The following is a 16,295-nucleotide window of genomic DNA, read 5'->3' on the forward strand; positions in this document are numbered from 1 at the left end:
ACCGGTGGGGCTGGGTCCCTGCTGACACTAAATTCTGTCTGTGGCAGATGGGGTGACTTGGTTATTTGCTGTGCTAGACCTGAAAAATATTATGTATTCCAGGGCCGACCTCCTTGCCTGAATGTTAAAAATATTTTAAAGAGTTGACAATTGTCCCATAACTGTTTCCTCCCTTCCTGTAAATTGCTTGTCCAAAATGTGACCCCCCCCCCTTTTTTTTGAGTTTCTAGCAGATTAAGAAAATAATAGTAATCACAAAAACACCAAACTGAAAGAAAACCTACCAGGAAATCCCCTGCTTGTCCTCCCTGCTGTCTTAAAAAAATATTTCCTATTGGGATAGCAAGAGAGTATCCCTGGCCAGAGAGGCTTTCTTTTTTTTTTGTGGGCAGCAGGGAGAGGATGGGAATTTCCTGGTAGGGTTTTCTTTTGGCTTGTACTTTTTTCAGTTTGTGAAGACTTGCGAGGAAAGGAGGACCAGGGCAACATTATAGGCGGGTAATTTACAGGCGGGGGAGTTCAGGAGGAAGGAAGAGTGGTCCTTAGCATTTTCCTGAATGGTAGATGCCTGGAATAGCCTACTGACCCAAGATAATGGCACCCAAAACTCTTGACAGAATTTAAACATACTCTGGATGGACACAAAGCATAGTGCTAATGGCAACTGTGGGGGTAGGAGAAATGAAGAGTCAGCAATGTGAAACACTTTTGGGCCAAGAGAGGAAAATAAGTCCAATGGGCAGAAAATGATAACACGATTGCATCAGACTTTCAAAAAGGCTAGTGTAGCCTGCATGATGCAGCCATAGTTAGTTGTTACAAAAAGCACTGGGTTCAATTTTATAACTTGGTGCCTTGATTTAGGCACCATTATGGTGGGTGCTGAATACCAGTTCTATAATGGCATCTGGGTGTGCCTAAACACTTATAGAATGCTAACGTAAAGCTGCTTTGCCATGCCAGACTTTAGACATGACCAGTTCACGCCAGGTCAATGGCTAGCATAGGTTGACATACCTAAGTGCATAACAGATGTTATACTTAGCAACACTTCCGTGGCTTGCCCATGTGTAAGTCCCCTTGCAGTAATGCTTTAGCACTTAACGTGCTGCCTTGCGCGCATAAGGTATTTGGGAAGATAAAGGGACTGGTAGGAAAAGGTTTGGGGGAATATACTCAGATGCACAAGTATGAGTGCGACTTTTCCTATTTTAATTTGCGTTACTTGTTTCACTTTTTTAATGTTTTTATTGTGAAATGGCGGTATATCAAACCTTTTAACAAACAACAATTAGGTAGTGGAGGACCCTGGTATTCGAATTTACCCAGTGGGTACATCTACAGCCTAAAATGTTTGGGCTAATTGATGTTCATTTGCTCTGCTACAATGAGTTTGATTCTGATTTGATTTGGAAGCTGCAAAGAGCACGAGAAAACATCAGGTTCAAAAGAAAATGCCCTATCGGTGATTATCATGCTATAAATGTTATTGATGTGACCTTTATAAGTTCCTAGTTGTGAATCCATTAACCTCAGGAAGTACTCGCAGCTGAATCATAAAACCAGATAACTCCAAGAAATAGGTAGACCTGCTTAAAAAGAAACTGCCTTTTGGAATGACTGATAGTCTTTCCTAAAATGAGACGTGACTAAGATTTCCCTGACTGATGTCCATGTCTGAAACTTTTTCATTCTAGTGAATGTTTGCCATATTTCTTCTTTACAAGAAGAACTTTTACTCATGCAGTGATAATACAATAGAAAATTATATTTAATGCCAAAACATCTACATTACCTAATTGAATATCAGTTTAAAGGCAACTTAGACCTGTTGTTTTCTGTTAGGAAATAAATCTCTTAGCATTAAAATCTAGCTTACATATATTCGATTTTCCAGTTGTTAAAAAGCCAAATATTTCAGTGTTATTCTTAGATAGTCTGATGATCATGGATTGTATAGGTCCAATGATAAGCATGAGAATTCCAAAATTACCAGATCACAGAAGAGACTACATGCTAATTCAAGCATATCAAGTACAACCACAAAATTTGCAAGGTAAAGCTCAATGGTTTGGGAAGAAATGGCCTAGGTCAGGGTCAGATTGAGTCAGCTTGTCACTTGGCTATCCAAAGCGCTGAAACAAAGCAATGCATGTGCAAAGGAAGGGAGAGAAAAAGCCAATTCTGTAACTTTCCATGAACTGCACATTTCACCTTCTGGCTCATTTGTGGGTGAAGGATTTATCTTATATACATAAATCAACTTGGACAATGTCAGTTGCAGAAAACATTCTCATGGATGGGAAATTCTCTTATGTGCTATATAGGCGTCTGCTGTATAAGCACTAATAATGCCTTAGGAATTAAATGTCAGGATGAGATGGAGACCTTTATTCGTTTGTTTGTGTTAATTACCATCTGAATCATCCAAACTATGAATTTCCTGATATTGCTACTTTGTTATGAGTAGTTTTACTAAAAGTATTCCAAGTATGTGAAAAGCAGCTACTCAGTGAGCAGAAGTACATCTTAACAATAATATGGTACTAAAAGCAATTGGAGATTTTATTTTTTCTGGCGACTTTATCTGCCACTGTTTTACTATGTTACTATGTGGGCTCATTTTCAAAACAGAAAAACGTCTAAAAAGTGGTATAAAGCAGCATTTGGACGTTTTTCTCACAAAAATGTCCAAATCAGAATTTTCAAAACCAATTTTTAGACGTTTTTTTAAAAAGTCCATCAGAAGTGCATCCAGATCTCAAGGGGGCTTATCAGGGGCGTGTTCAGGGTGGGACTTGGTTGTTTCTAAGACATAAGACGTTTTTTAGCCATAATGGAAGAAAACAAAAACGTCCAGGACTAAAACTAAGACTTTTTGAGCTAGATCTGTTTTTATAATAAGGCACAGAAAGGTGCCCTAAATAACCGGATGACCTCCCTTTATTCCCCCAGTGGTCACTAACCTCCTCCTATCCCCCCAAAATGTAATGAAAAACATTACTTGCCAGCCTCTGTGCCATCCTCAGATGTTATACTCGGGTCCATTAGAACAGCATGCAGGTCCCTGGAGTAGTCTAGTGGTGGGTGCAGTGCACTGCAGACAGGTAGACCCAGGCTTCTACCTCCCCCTACCTGTTACACTTGTGGAGGAAACTGTGAGCCCTCCAAAACGCACCAGAAACCCACTGAACCCACATATAGGTGCCCCCTTCACCCCTAAGGGCTACGGTAGTGGTGTACAGTTGGTGGTAATTGGTTTTGGGGGGCTCAGCAGACAAGGTAAGGGAGCAATGGTCAGACGTGTACCTGGGAGCATTTGATGAAGTCCACTGCAGGTGCCCCCTAGGGTGCCCTATTGCTTTTCTGGGATGTCAGGGGGACCAGTGTACTAAAAATGCTGGCTCCTCCTACATCCCAATGGCTTGATTTTGTTCGTTTTGCACTTGGACAATTTTCTTTTCTTTTTCTTTCGAAAATGGACCAAAAAATAAAACATGCAAACACAGAACCTTCTTTTTTCGAAAACAAAAGATAGACATTTTTCTTTTTTGAAAATGACCTTCTTTGCTATTCAGATTTTGGGCGTTTATTGCAAAACGTTCAAAGTTGGACTTAGACGTCGTATCGAACATGCCCCTTTAAGTATCCTGTAAGTTGTCTGCCATTATATGTAAGAATTGTATTCGCCTGCCCCAGTTCAGGAAAAAGGATACTCAACATGAGCTGTGAATTAATCATCTTTCATTGAGAGAATACTATAAATTTGAGAAATGTGGCATTGTTTCAGGCACCCTAGGTGACTTTTATGAAAAAAACGAAAACCTCCATGGACCATGGGTAGCCTTTGGATGGGATTTGATATACTGCCTTTCTGTAGTTACAATCAAATCAGTTTACATATTCAGATACTTATTTTGTACTTGGGGCAATGGGAGGGTTAAGTGAGTTGCCCAGAGTTGCAAGAGCTGCAGTGGGAATTGGGCCACTACATTAACCGCTAGGCTGCTACTCCTCTCCCTGAATTGTTGCACATGCCTAGAAGCATGTTAAAAATGTTTAGTAGTGGTAAACCTCAGAGAGACAGATGTGCCGTGAAGCTTCACATTTTGCTGTGCTTGACAGGTTGTGTGTCAGTAGCAAACTCCAGTGCAACACAGAAGACTTGGCAGCACCCTTTATAGACTCCCGCCCCCCCCCCAAAAAAAAATAAAAAATAAAAAACCTCATTAACGTGTCTCCCTATTTGTGTAGCTTAGGAGTCACTGAACAGTTTACATTTTTTAGCGACTGAAGTTGAAATAAATGTTCAGACAGTCTGAGAGAAGGAAATGGTAGCTTTGTCTCTTATACAAATAGCAATCAAATGTGATGTAGTTATGGTGCTGCTTTATCTTTATATATCCTGTGTGGAGGAGTAGCCTAATGGTTAGTGCTGCAGCTCGAGAACTAGGGGAACCAGGTTCAATTCCCACTGCAGTTCCTTGTGACTCTGGGCAATTCATTTAAATCTCCATTGTCTCAGGTACACAATAAGTACCTGTATATTTATTTATTTATGGTTCATTTGTATCCCACATTTTCCAACTCGTGCAGGCACAATGTGGCTTACAGAAAGTTAAGAAAATACACAATTTAAAAAAAAATATATTGCAAAGAGTACAAAGAATAGACAATATGTAAACCGCTTTGATTGTAACCACTGGAAGACGGTATATCAAATCACATCCCCTTTCCTTTCACACTTCAAAGTCAGTTAATCAGTATCACATTTTACAGAACATATTTAATTCAGGGCAGTCTCTGTCCCTCTTTTTACCCAAATGTGGCTGTTTCTCTTAAGCTGAAACACAGTTAAGTCAGTAGCACAATTGCAAGCAGTATTCTTCTATATAAAAACAAACAGTGGTTAGTGTATCTGGGTTTAAAAGAGGTTGGACAAATTCCTGGAGGAAAAGTCCATAGTCTGCTATTGAGACAGACGTGGGAAGCAACTGCTTGCCCTGGGATTTGTAGTATGGAGTGCTGCCACGATTTAGGTTTCTACCAGGTACTTGTGACCTGGTTTGGCCACTGTTTGAAAAACAGGATACTGGGCTAGATGGACCATTGGTCTGACCCAGTATGGCTACTGTTATGTTATGTATATTATACCATTTAGGTTGGGGGTGGGTACTTTTAGTCTGTGTATGTAGCTTGCAAGCCCAATGCATTTCATACAGAAATGTGTTTTACTAAGGGGAAAGGGAATGGGACTTGATATACTGCCTTTCTGTGGTTTTTGCACCTACATTCAAAGTGGTTTACATAGTGTATACAGGTATATAGTATATACTTATTTGTACTTGGGGCATTGGAAAGTTAAGTGACTTGCCCAGAGTCATGGGGAGCTGCAGTGGGAATGGAACCCTGTTCCCCATGTTCAAAGTCTGCTGCACTAACCACTAGGTGGCTACTCCAAAATTCAAGTAAGCTGAGAGGACTTTAGTTGAAAAGAAAAAGAGACAAATAATTTCTCAGTAGTCATTTTGCTTGTGCTAATATATATTTTGATATATATATATATATATATATATTTTTTTTTTTTTGTTTGCTATTTTTAGTTTAACTCACTTCCTCTTTAATAGGTGATAATATGTTAACTGCTATCTCTGTGGCTCGAGACTCTGGAATGATTTTACCTCAGCACAAGGTCATTATCGCTGAAGCTTTACCTCCTAAGGATGGGCACGCTGCCAAAATAAACTGGCATTATGCGGATCCACTTACCAGACACAACAATTTACTTTCCATCCATTCAGAGGTATTTGTTAGCCACTGGACTTCTTTTGCATGAGCAGCTTTTAGCATTGGAAATAAATCCTCCTAAAGATTTCCTTCTATGTAGCAGGCAGCAGAGTTCAAACTTTTATGTACTGTAAGAGTAAGTGATAAAAACGGATTAGAGTGTGTATGTCTGCTGTTCAGTGAATGTAACGTGAAATTATCTTCCAAACAGCTGTCTATTGTATCTGAATGTGGTAATTTTATTCTAGAATAAGGGTTCATAATCCCTCAGCAAATATACAAAGGCACGTGGAGGGTGATTAGATTAATTGGCAGGAAGTCACCTATTTTATGACGGGCACCTTTGTGTCTTTATAAAATACTAGCACAAAGTCTACAGAAATCATCCCTGTTTTAGCGATGCAGATATTTACACTTGTTTGATAGCAGTTCTAAATGTTAGCACATAAAATATAGGCATATTTTAGAGCAAATTGTCACTCTGTCCACGCTGCCCAGACTTCTGTTCTCAGCATTCCTACTCTACAAATACATATCTACTTGCACTGCACATACTTTTAGGTGTGACCTAATTTTATAAGAGCTGAAAGAGCTCAGTGCTACCTGTGATCATTTAAAGAATTTGAGCAAGTGGTGGTCTGTAGTGCAGAATGATGAGTGCAGTACAGGGTGTTGACATCAGTTTGGCCTGCGGCAACTGGATTCCTGTGAGTGACGTGCCCTGCTCGACATGTCAACAAAGCTATTTTGACATGACCAAGAAAGATTAGAGGCTCTTAATTTTTCAAGGTTGTTTGATAAGACTTATTATGAGGACTTAAGAAGAAACTCATTGATGCATGTTGCATCTGATATAGATAGCAGGAAGATGATGACTGATATATGAAAGAGATAAAGGGGAAAGAAAGCCTGTTCTACTAAGAGATAGCTCTGCTTCTGCAGACTCTGCAGTATTGCTTTGCTAGGCAGAAGTTTCAGCCTCCCCCAAATAATACAAACTAAAGGAAGTAGCATTATTTTAAAAAAGTTCTAATGACATGCTGTAAGCTTAAATTCTAAGCACTCACAGAGCTGCCTATAAGTAAAATGAACTTGGACTGGGATGAGCAATCCCTGACTGCTTACGGACTGCTCCTTGTGAGCAAGTTTACAGCTATTTGTTGCAAAATTGAATATACTACCATTCTTAGTACATGAGCATGGTTTATATAAATAGACTATGATTCAGTAAAATGAAGCCAACTAGTTGTCTCTGTGCTTGGATTTCAGATTCAAGTCGGGTTTTGTTTTCTTGCAGTAGTTCGGTTGCTGTAAGGGAATGCATTGGCTGGGGAAATGAGCTGAGACAGTTTGTGAAGGGACGTGGTGTGAGCTGAGGGACAGAATATTGAAGGGGATGAGCTGGGGAAGGAGGAAAAAGCATGTTGGAGAGAGGATGAGAGAAGAACAGCCAATACACAGACTAGGGAGAGGCAGCAAGCTGATGGGGAAAGAGAAAGGAGCTACTGCAGAGAAATAATAAACACACAAAGGTTTTATTAAAAGGAACCTTTATTCTATGCTACTTAAAATTGGTTTTCTACCAAATCTGCACTCAGTCCAGCATAAGGTTTTATTATTGTGTTATTGTGATGGGACCGTTGAATGCAAAATTTTCATTTCAACCACGTATATGTATGTATATGGTGGATGTGTGTTTTGTGACTGCATGTAGAAATTGAACAGGGTATATGCCTATTTGCTTCCAGAAGTATTCCTTTTCGTTTAGAATGTATTAAAGTACCTATTCATGTTTCTGTGAATGTTGAAATATTGTTGTTAAATATTTTATATTTAAAAAAAGGTGGTTGCTTTTGCATAATTTCAAATTTTTGGTGCATAATTCCTTGGAGTATATCTAATGGTTTTGGACATATTTATTTATGTAGGATATCCCATCCAAATTAGTGAATGAAAGTCTAGAAGAACATCAGATGAAGTATCATTTTGCAATGAATGGCAAGTCCTTTGCTGTGATCCTGGAACATTTTCCAGACTTGGTTCCCAAGGTTTGTAATCTTGTGCGATACTCGTATATTATTATTCTTAATAATTAAGTTGCTGATTCTAAACTATTTGACATTGTGAATGATATTACTAAGAAATGTGCTATTTTTCTAGCTGATGCTGCATGGTACTGTGTTTGCCCGCATGGCACCTGATCAAAAAACTCAGCTTGTTGAAGCTTTGCAAACTGTGGAGTAAGTATTTTATTACTTGAAATTTTCAAGATGATATGTGGCTGTATTATCCATGTACTGAATTGACCTACAAATATCTTATAAGAAAAAATAGTGCCAGTCATTCTTTCAAAACTTTATATGGAAAGGGAATGGGACTTGATAAACTGCCTTTCTGTGGGTTTTCCAATTACATTCAACGAGGTTTACATAGTATATACAGGTACTTATTTGTACCTAGGGCAATGGAGGGTTAAGTGACTTGCCCAGAGTCACGAGGAGCTGCAGTGGGAATTGAACCCAGTTCCCCAGGTTCAAAGTCCACTGCACTATCCACTAGGCTACTCCTCCACTAGGGCAAATAACCTTACTGATTAAAAATGTTGCAGAAATATGTTTTATTTCATTAGTGGAAAGAACTAGGATTAGGCAGGAATGGCAGCTGGCTGGTCCAGTGGTCCAGTTCCACTGTTCTTTTAACCATGTAACATTGGTTCTGATAGGAAACCATTCCATATATCACGGGTGGGTTTTATTCAGTCATAATAATTCTAATTACAGACCCATTTGAAAGGTAAAGTAGAACTTTACTTGTTAAAATAGGCTTTATTTATAAAATTGTATATACTGCCTTATGAAATTCATACAATACAAAGTGATCTACTTTCAACATTTAAACCATAATGATCAAAAATAAAACCTAATAGCTTAAAACCAAAGGGGGTCTTTTACTAAGCCACGGTAGCATTTTTAGCTTGTGGTAGAAATCAGCTGGCAATAAACACAGAGATGCCCATTATATTCCTGTGGGCATCTTGGCGTGTACCACTGGCTGATTTCTACTGCGGCTTAGTAAAAGACCCCCAAAGTCATCAAGGAGATGTCATCACCTTTATTCATTTAATTTCATTTATTAAATTTAGCAGATGCTATGACCTCAAAGCGACAATCAACAGAGCAACAATATTACATACAAAATGTCATTATCTCTACTCACAACACCCAAAACCCACCAGCCACTTACTCAAACGCCTAAGTCTTTAGGTATTGTCAAAAACTTGTCTGAAAATCAGGCTTTGGTCTGGTTCAGAAAAACTAAAATATGTGCCAGTAGCCTAGTTTCATGTGGAAGTGAGTTTCATAGAAATAAAACCAGTGCTGGAAAATGTTATTCTCTGAGTACAAGCAGGATGATTATATTTTTATGTGACGGTAATATCATTCCAACGGAGCACGCACAGGAATACTCCCACTATGTGGTACCTTGTCAGTCTTATTTATTCCATGTAGCAATACAGACTTGTCTTCAGGTCCTCCTTCAGTTTGCATCATGAGAAGTAATGTGAAGTAGTTTGTCTTCATTTAGGTCAGTTGTTTGAGGCAGGCAGTGACTCATATGTCTCCAGGGGAGTACATCTGAGCACTCCTGGGTGTCTGAGGAAGCACCCAGAGGTCTTCTCAGAGGATGGGTCCCTTGGTCTTCCCTCAGACCTCTCCTTACCATATGAAAGACAGAAGTCTTCCCTAGAGGAGCTCTCATTCTTTGATTTTGTGAGGGAGATGGTCAAGTCCATCCCATTTGAGTTGAAGACTGAGGATGAGCCTGGGGCAGACACATTAGACATCCTCCAGCTTGATGATTCCTCCCAAAGGAGCCTGTGACAGTCTGCATAGATGAAGCTGGTACAGATGGAGATGTGAAAGACTCCCCCCCCCCCCCCCCCTTACACACACCTTTTTGTACAGTAAACAAAAAGTTGACTCTATATGTACAGAGTCCGGAAGGGATTCGAGAAGCTCCAGCTTCTGCATTGTTCCACGGTGGTCAAATTCACTCTTAAGTGACAAGAGTATGAAGACTCACTCCTTGATACCTCTGGGGAGGCAGGTGAGGACCTTGGGGGCCTTTTGGGAAGAAAGTGTTTCAGAATGTTATGCTTATCTACGGCATAGCTTCTTATCAGCTCTTGAGCATGCTCATTGTGTGCAGTGTGGTGGAATTTGCAAACTCAGGAGATGGCCGATTGAACTCAGTCAGCAACCAGAGTGGGAGTGCGGAAAATACATGGTTGGTACACCGGGGTCATCATTAAATATGCAGAAGAGAGAGAGAGATAGAGAGAGGAAAATCTCCACAATAATGTAAACAACTAGCACAAGCAGAGGTAGTCTTAAGGAAGGAGCCACTAGAGTAATCACACTTCCAAATTTATTGAAGGACCAATACCCCACTAACACCACGTGATTGCTGTCCTTTTTGATCTTTTGAGATCATGATGACCCCTGATGCAGGCTGTAGCCAGAACTTAGCCAAGTCAGGTCCTTCAATAAACTGTGATTACTCTGGAGGCTCCTCCTTCCTTGGACTACCTCCATTGATGCTGGTTGTCATCATTAAATATGACCACAATGTCTAGAATTTTGGATGAAAATAATTTCCAAAATTATTGCTGCTAATGCCAGTTTTGTGTCTCTGCAAATGACTAGTGGATGCTTGTCATGGAAAACACACCTATGCAGTTATACAGGGAGACAGCATGACCCTCTTCAACACTGATGATCAAAATTGTCCAGGGATCATGTGTTGAACCTAGATCTTGAAATGTTTGGGCTTTTGTAATCTGGGTGAATATGTGTGGGGTTGTTTTTTTTTAAACATTCCTTTTGTTGGTGTTGATGGTGGAATTTTAGGAGTCTTCAACTTCTGTTTAGCCATTGTAAATTTCTGCAGACAAGTTTTAAATATTTAATCTTCAACAACTAGCTTTACAAGTATAAAATTATTTTGTGAAATTGCTGTAGATAGGTTACATATTGATTTTTATATAAAAGCAGTTATTAAGGGAACAGAATCCAAGGAATGTATTGGGAAACATTTGAGGAATGAGAATTGTTGAAACTTATTTTTATGTTTTATAGTTATTATGTTGGAATGTGTGGAGATGGTGCAAATGATTGTGGGGTAAGTTTTGCATTTCTTTTCTGAGAAATCTGTTTAGTGCCATAAGGGGAGAGTTTAGCACTTTGTACTGAAACAATACATCTCTTCCTCCCCCCCCCCCCCCGAACCCCCTTCATCTATTGCCACTGCCTCCTGTCATGTAATGCTTGAGCGCTACTTCTAGCACCCACCTTGGGTTAATCCTGTGGTCGCCTGGAGGGTCCTACTCAGCACTGCCCAGGCCTGCTTGCACTTATGTACATATGCCTACACTGGTATACCCTTCACCTGCCTGCTGGGTCCCGCTGGTCTCTGGGCAACTCTCCCACCCACTTTATTTTCCCAGTGGTTTCTAGGGACATGGGGGCCACATCCTAGGGTCTCACACTTCCCAGAAAACACTCTCAGACCGAGAACACAAACTGCCAGGATTCTTAAGTCAGTCCAGGACAACAGAGCTAACAAACTAATAGGTTTATTATCACAAGAAAATAGAACAGTAAAAGTTTTAAACAGTAACAGGTAAAGTGGCAAGGATTCTGTTTTAAAGCTAACTAAACACTTAAGGTAATACCTGAGGAGATCAGGAAAAGTAACTGCTCAAAGGATTTGAACTGGGTCTCAGTGCAGCGGTCTACCCCCTCCACTCTGAGACTGGAGGATTCCAGCTAGATCTTGGGCTTCAGGGCAAATCAGGGTATAGCACATTGGCCCTAAGGGTGTTTGACCAATGGCATTACAGGTTAGTGTTCCCCTCAGAGGTTTTCCTCTTTTCTTTGGGGGAAGGTTTGTTTTCTTTTTAGCTTTAAAAGGAAAACAAACCTCTGCTACAGCTATAGTGCAGAGGACAGATACCACCTGGTGGCTAAACAGGGAAATTACCATGAAAGGGAAAGAGTGCCTTAAGGCAACATTACAAATCACAAGCACAAATTGCCATACCTCCCATTTGATAACAGCTCCTCCTTTTCCACTTTCACAAGTGAGGTCTGCACCTCCTCACCCCCTTCTTCCATATACGTCCCTGCCATTATTGTAATTTTACATGTGTGGGGCAGTTTAACTCCTGCACAGCTATATAGTGCTCTGGTATTTTTATTTACGGGCTTTTTATCAGTTTTCAGAGGGAAAGGATGAATATACTTTCCCATTGAAAACTGTCTGCAAAGTACCTGTACATATTTGCACATTTTTCCCTTAAAAAAAAAAAAAAAGCATAGGTTTGAAAATTCAAATTCCATATCATCAAGCTGATCAATCCATAGACTGGTGGGTTGTGTCCATCTACCAGCAGGTGGAGATAGAGAGCAAACTTTTGCCTCCCTATATGTGGTCATGTGCTGCCGGAAACTCCCCAGTATGTTCTCTATCTCAGCAGGTGGTGGTCACACACAGCAGCAGCAGCTCTGGCTAGGCCTCCAAGCCTAATTTTTAGGTTTTGTTGAGTGCCTGGGGTTGAGGGCTCTTTTGAGCAAGTGCAAACCTGGTGGTGCCAGGTCCCTCCTTTTCTCCCCCCTCCCGCTGGCTCCGTTAAAAAAAAAAAAAAAAAAAAAAATTTTAAACGTCTTTAAAGGCGTTTATTTCGACGTTTATTTAAGCGTCTATTGCAGCTACTCACTGGGACACCAGGTCGTTACAACTCGGAGCGGACAGCAGGTAATTTTACCTTTTTATAGCGGGCGGGGGTTCCCCGATTCTTCTCCTCGTGGCACATGGCGTCGGAGGGCGAGGGCGCAAAGGGTCGCTCCCCGGGTCGCTTGAGCGCTTCTAGAGGGGATGCGGGGGTCTTAAAGCCTGATTCGCCCTTGTTGGGTGGCAGTTTCGTGACCGATGAATGTCCCGGTCCTTCCTCCGGCGTGGCGGTTTTTCCCGCCATAAACGCCCATCCCCCGCTCCTCGCCTCCGCCATTTTGGCCGGCCACGCGGCTCGGACGGCTTCTTCTTGGGCCGCCCTTGAGGTTGGAGACATTAATGCCATGAACGCCCTTAATTTGGGCGACGGCACAGAAGCGGCTAAAGTTAAGAGCCGTTCTTCCCGCGCGGCTCCTTCGCGGAGTTTCGCGCCGGACGCCATTTTGGATGCGCAGCAGGCCTCTCCCCCGCTGTTGCGAGCGCCGGTTGAGAGTGCGCCTAGGGCTGTTGCCCAGGCTGCGGAAGTGCACAGTCTGGGGGGTTTCTCCCCCGAGTTTGTTTTGCTGCTGCATCAGGCCTTCCTCATGCACAACGCTGCCCCCGCTCCCTCGTCTGGTAAAGAGGTTGAGGTTCCCAGAGGTAAACGCCCTCGGGTTGATTCCCAGGCCTTGGAGGAATTTGTCTCCTCCGATGTAGATGAGGGCAGCGTGTCTGAGGTCTCCCAACGGTCCTTTGCGGATTCCTTGGAGGAGACGGATCCACGCTCGGATGGAGCGGATGACCCCTCTGCAGCGCGGCTTTTTCGCCCAGAGGATTTGCCCAACCTGTTGTTACAGGCCATGGACACTTTGAAGATTTCCTCTCCGGAGGAAGTCTCTCCCTCAGCCCCTGTTGGCTCTGCCATTATGCTGGGGACGAAGCGCCCGCCTAGAACCTTCCACGTGCATGATGCCATGCACACCTTAATTTCGGCTCAATGGGATGTCCCAGAAGCGAGCCTTAAAGTGGCTAGGGCTATGTCCCGCCTCTATCCTTTGGCTGTGAGTGAACGTGAGGCCTATCTGTGGCCTACCGTGGATTCTTTAATCACTGCGGTGACTAAGAAAACGGCATTGCCGGTGGAAGGTGGCACGGCCCTAAAGGACGCCCAAGACAGGAGATTGGAGGCGGCCTTAAGGTCGTCCTTTGAGGCGGCTGCTTTAAGTTTGCAGGCCTCAGTTTGCGGCTCCTATGTGGCCAGGGCGTGCCTGACTATGGTGCAGCGGGCTTCCCCCTCGGATCATTCCTTGAGGGATGATTGGCCAGCCCTGGAATCGGGCTTAGCCTATGTGGCAGACTTGCTGTATGATGTCTTGAGAGCCTCAGCTAAAGGCATGGCTCAGACAGTCTCTGCGCGGCGGTGGCTTTGGCTGAAACATTGGTCTGCTGACCACGCCTCTAAATCCCGCCTGGCTAGGTTGCCTTTTAAAGGCAAGCTGCTCTTTGGGGTCGAGCTGGACAAAATCGTGACCGATCTCGGCACATCTAAGGGCAAGAAGTTACCAGAGGTCAGGGCTCGGGCTAGTGCTCGTCCCGGTACCTCCAGAGGACGGTTTCAGGAAGCCCGTCGGTACCGCCCGGGCAGGTCGGGTTCTTCTGCCCCCTCTTCCTTTAAGAGGCATTTCTCCCCCAAGCAGCGTTCCTTTCGCAGAGACCGCCGTCCCGGAGGTGCTCCCTCCGGTCCTCCCCCAGGGTCTCGTACCCAATGACGGGGTCTTGGTCCACGCCCCAGTGCAGATTGGAGGACGGCTGTCCTCGTTTCTGGGCGAGTGGACCACAATAACTTCAGACGCTTGGGTGCTGGAAGTCATCAGAGACGGCTACAAGCTAGAGTTCTGCCGACCCTTAAGAGACGGGTTTGTACTCTCTCCCTGCAAGTCTCCGGTCAAAGCTGTGGCAGTGCAGCAGACTTTGGACAATCTGATCCGCCTGGGTGCGGTCGTTCCGGTGCCAGAAAGTCAGCTTGGCAAGGGGCGTTACTCCATTTACTTTGTGGTACCAAAGAAAGGAGGTTCTGTCCGGCCTATCCTCGACCTCAAAGGGGTCAATCGGGCCTTGAAAGTGCGGCACTTTCGCATGGAGACTCTCCGCTCTGTTATAGCGGCAGTGAAGGCAGGGGAGTACCTGGCTTCCTTGGACATCAAGGAAGCGTACCTGCATATTCCCATCTGGCCTCCTCATCAACGCTTTCTGCGTTTTGCAGTCCTGGGCCGACACTTCCAGTTCAGAGCCCTCCCGTTCGGGTTGGCTACTGCTCCGCGGACCTTTTCCAAAGTAATGGTGGTCATAGCGGCCTTCCTGCGAAAGGAAGGAGTACAAGTCCATCCTTATCTGGACGACTGGTTGATCCGAGCCCCCTCTTATGCAGAGTGCGGCAAAGCTGTGGACCGGGTAGTTGCTCTTTTGAGCTCCCTGGGATGGATCATCAACTGGGAGAAGAGCCAGCTGCGCCCGACTCAGTCCCTGGAGTATCTGGGAGTTCGATTCGACACCCAAGTGGGCAGAGTGTTCCTGCCAGACAATCGGATTGTCAAACTTCAGGCTCAGGTGGACCAGTTCCTGGTAGCCTCTCCTCTTCGGGCTTGGGACTATGTGCAGCTGTTGGGCTCTATGACGGCCACGATGGAAGTAGTGCCCTGGGCCAGGGCTCATATGAGACCACTACAACACTCTCTGCTGCAGCGCTGGACTCCGATGTCGGAGGATTATGCGGTGCGTCTTCCCTTGGATCCAGCAGTGCGCAAGGCGCTGAGCTGGTGGATGCAGGCAGACAAGTTGTCTGCAGGAATGCCTCTGGTGACCCCAGAGTGGATTGTCGTCACGACGGACGCCTCATTGTCGGGCTGGGGAGCCCACTGCTTGGGAAGGACAGCGCAGGGGCTCTGGTCTCCTGCAGAGGCGAAGTGGTCTATCAACCTCCTGGAACTCAGAGCCATTCGGTTGGCGCTTTTGGAGTTCATCCCGGTACTGGTGCTGAAGCCTGTACGGGTACTGTCGGACAATGCCACGGCTGTGGCCTATGTCAACCGCCAGGGAGGTACCAAGAGCGCCCCTCTAGCCAAGGAGGCTATGAGTCTATGCCAGTGGGCGGAAGCGAACCTGGAACAGCTGTCAGCGGCCCACATTGCCGGAGTCATGAATGTCAAGGCGGACTTTCTCAGTCGCCATACCTTGGAGCCCGGAGAGTGGCAGCTATCTGCTCAGGCGTTCTTGGACATCACGAAGCGCTGGGGCCAGCCGAGCCTAGATCTGATGGCGTCATCGGCCAATTGCCAAGTGCCGCGCTTCTTCAGCAGAGGACGGGACCCTCGATCCCTGGGAGTAGATGCTCTTCTCCAACAATGGCCGACACAAGAGCTTCTCTATGTGTTCCCACCCTGGCCCATGTTGGGCAGGGTCCTAGACCGGGTGGCAAGACATCCCGGCAGGATAATCCTGGTGGGTCCGGATTGGCCCAGACGTCCCTGGTATGCGGACTTGATCAGGCTCTCAATCGACGATCCTCTGCGGCTGCCAGTGGAGCAGGGCCTGTTACATCAGGGTCCCGTGGTGATGGAGGATCCCTCCCCCTTTGGTCTTACGGCCTGGCTATTGAGCGGCAGCGTCTGAGGAAGAAGGGCTTCTCAGACAAGGTCATCGCCACTATGCTGAGAGCGAGGAAACGCTCTACTTCTACT

General features: G+C 44.3%; 1 protein-coding gene across 6 annotated transcripts in view; it reads left to right on the forward strand.

Annotated features, from left to right (window-relative positions):
* ATP13A3 (ATPase 13A3) overlaps positions 1 to 16,295 on the forward strand; it is a 131,386-nt gene that overhangs the window by 73,923 nt on the left and 41,168 nt on the right. For all 6 annotated transcript variants that reach the window (XM_030215583.1, XM_030215581.1, XM_030215587.1 and 3 more), the window contains 4 exons: positions 5,628 to 5,803; positions 7,716 to 7,835; positions 7,948 to 8,027; positions 10,926 to 10,968. In XM_030215583.1, the coding sequence (XP_030071443.1) occupies positions 5,628 to 5,803; positions 7,716 to 7,835; positions 7,948 to 8,027; positions 10,926 to 10,968 (419 nt within the window). The remainder of the gene's footprint in view (positions 1 to 5,627; positions 5,804 to 7,715; positions 7,836 to 7,947; positions 8,028 to 10,925; positions 10,969 to 16,295) is intronic.

Source organism: Microcaecilia unicolor, chromosome 10, assembly GCF_901765095.1.
Source record: "Microcaecilia unicolor chromosome 10, aMicUni1.1, whole genome shotgun sequence".
Classification (NCBI taxonomy): domain Eukaryota; kingdom Metazoa; phylum Chordata; class Amphibia; order Gymnophiona; family Siphonopidae; genus Microcaecilia; species Microcaecilia unicolor.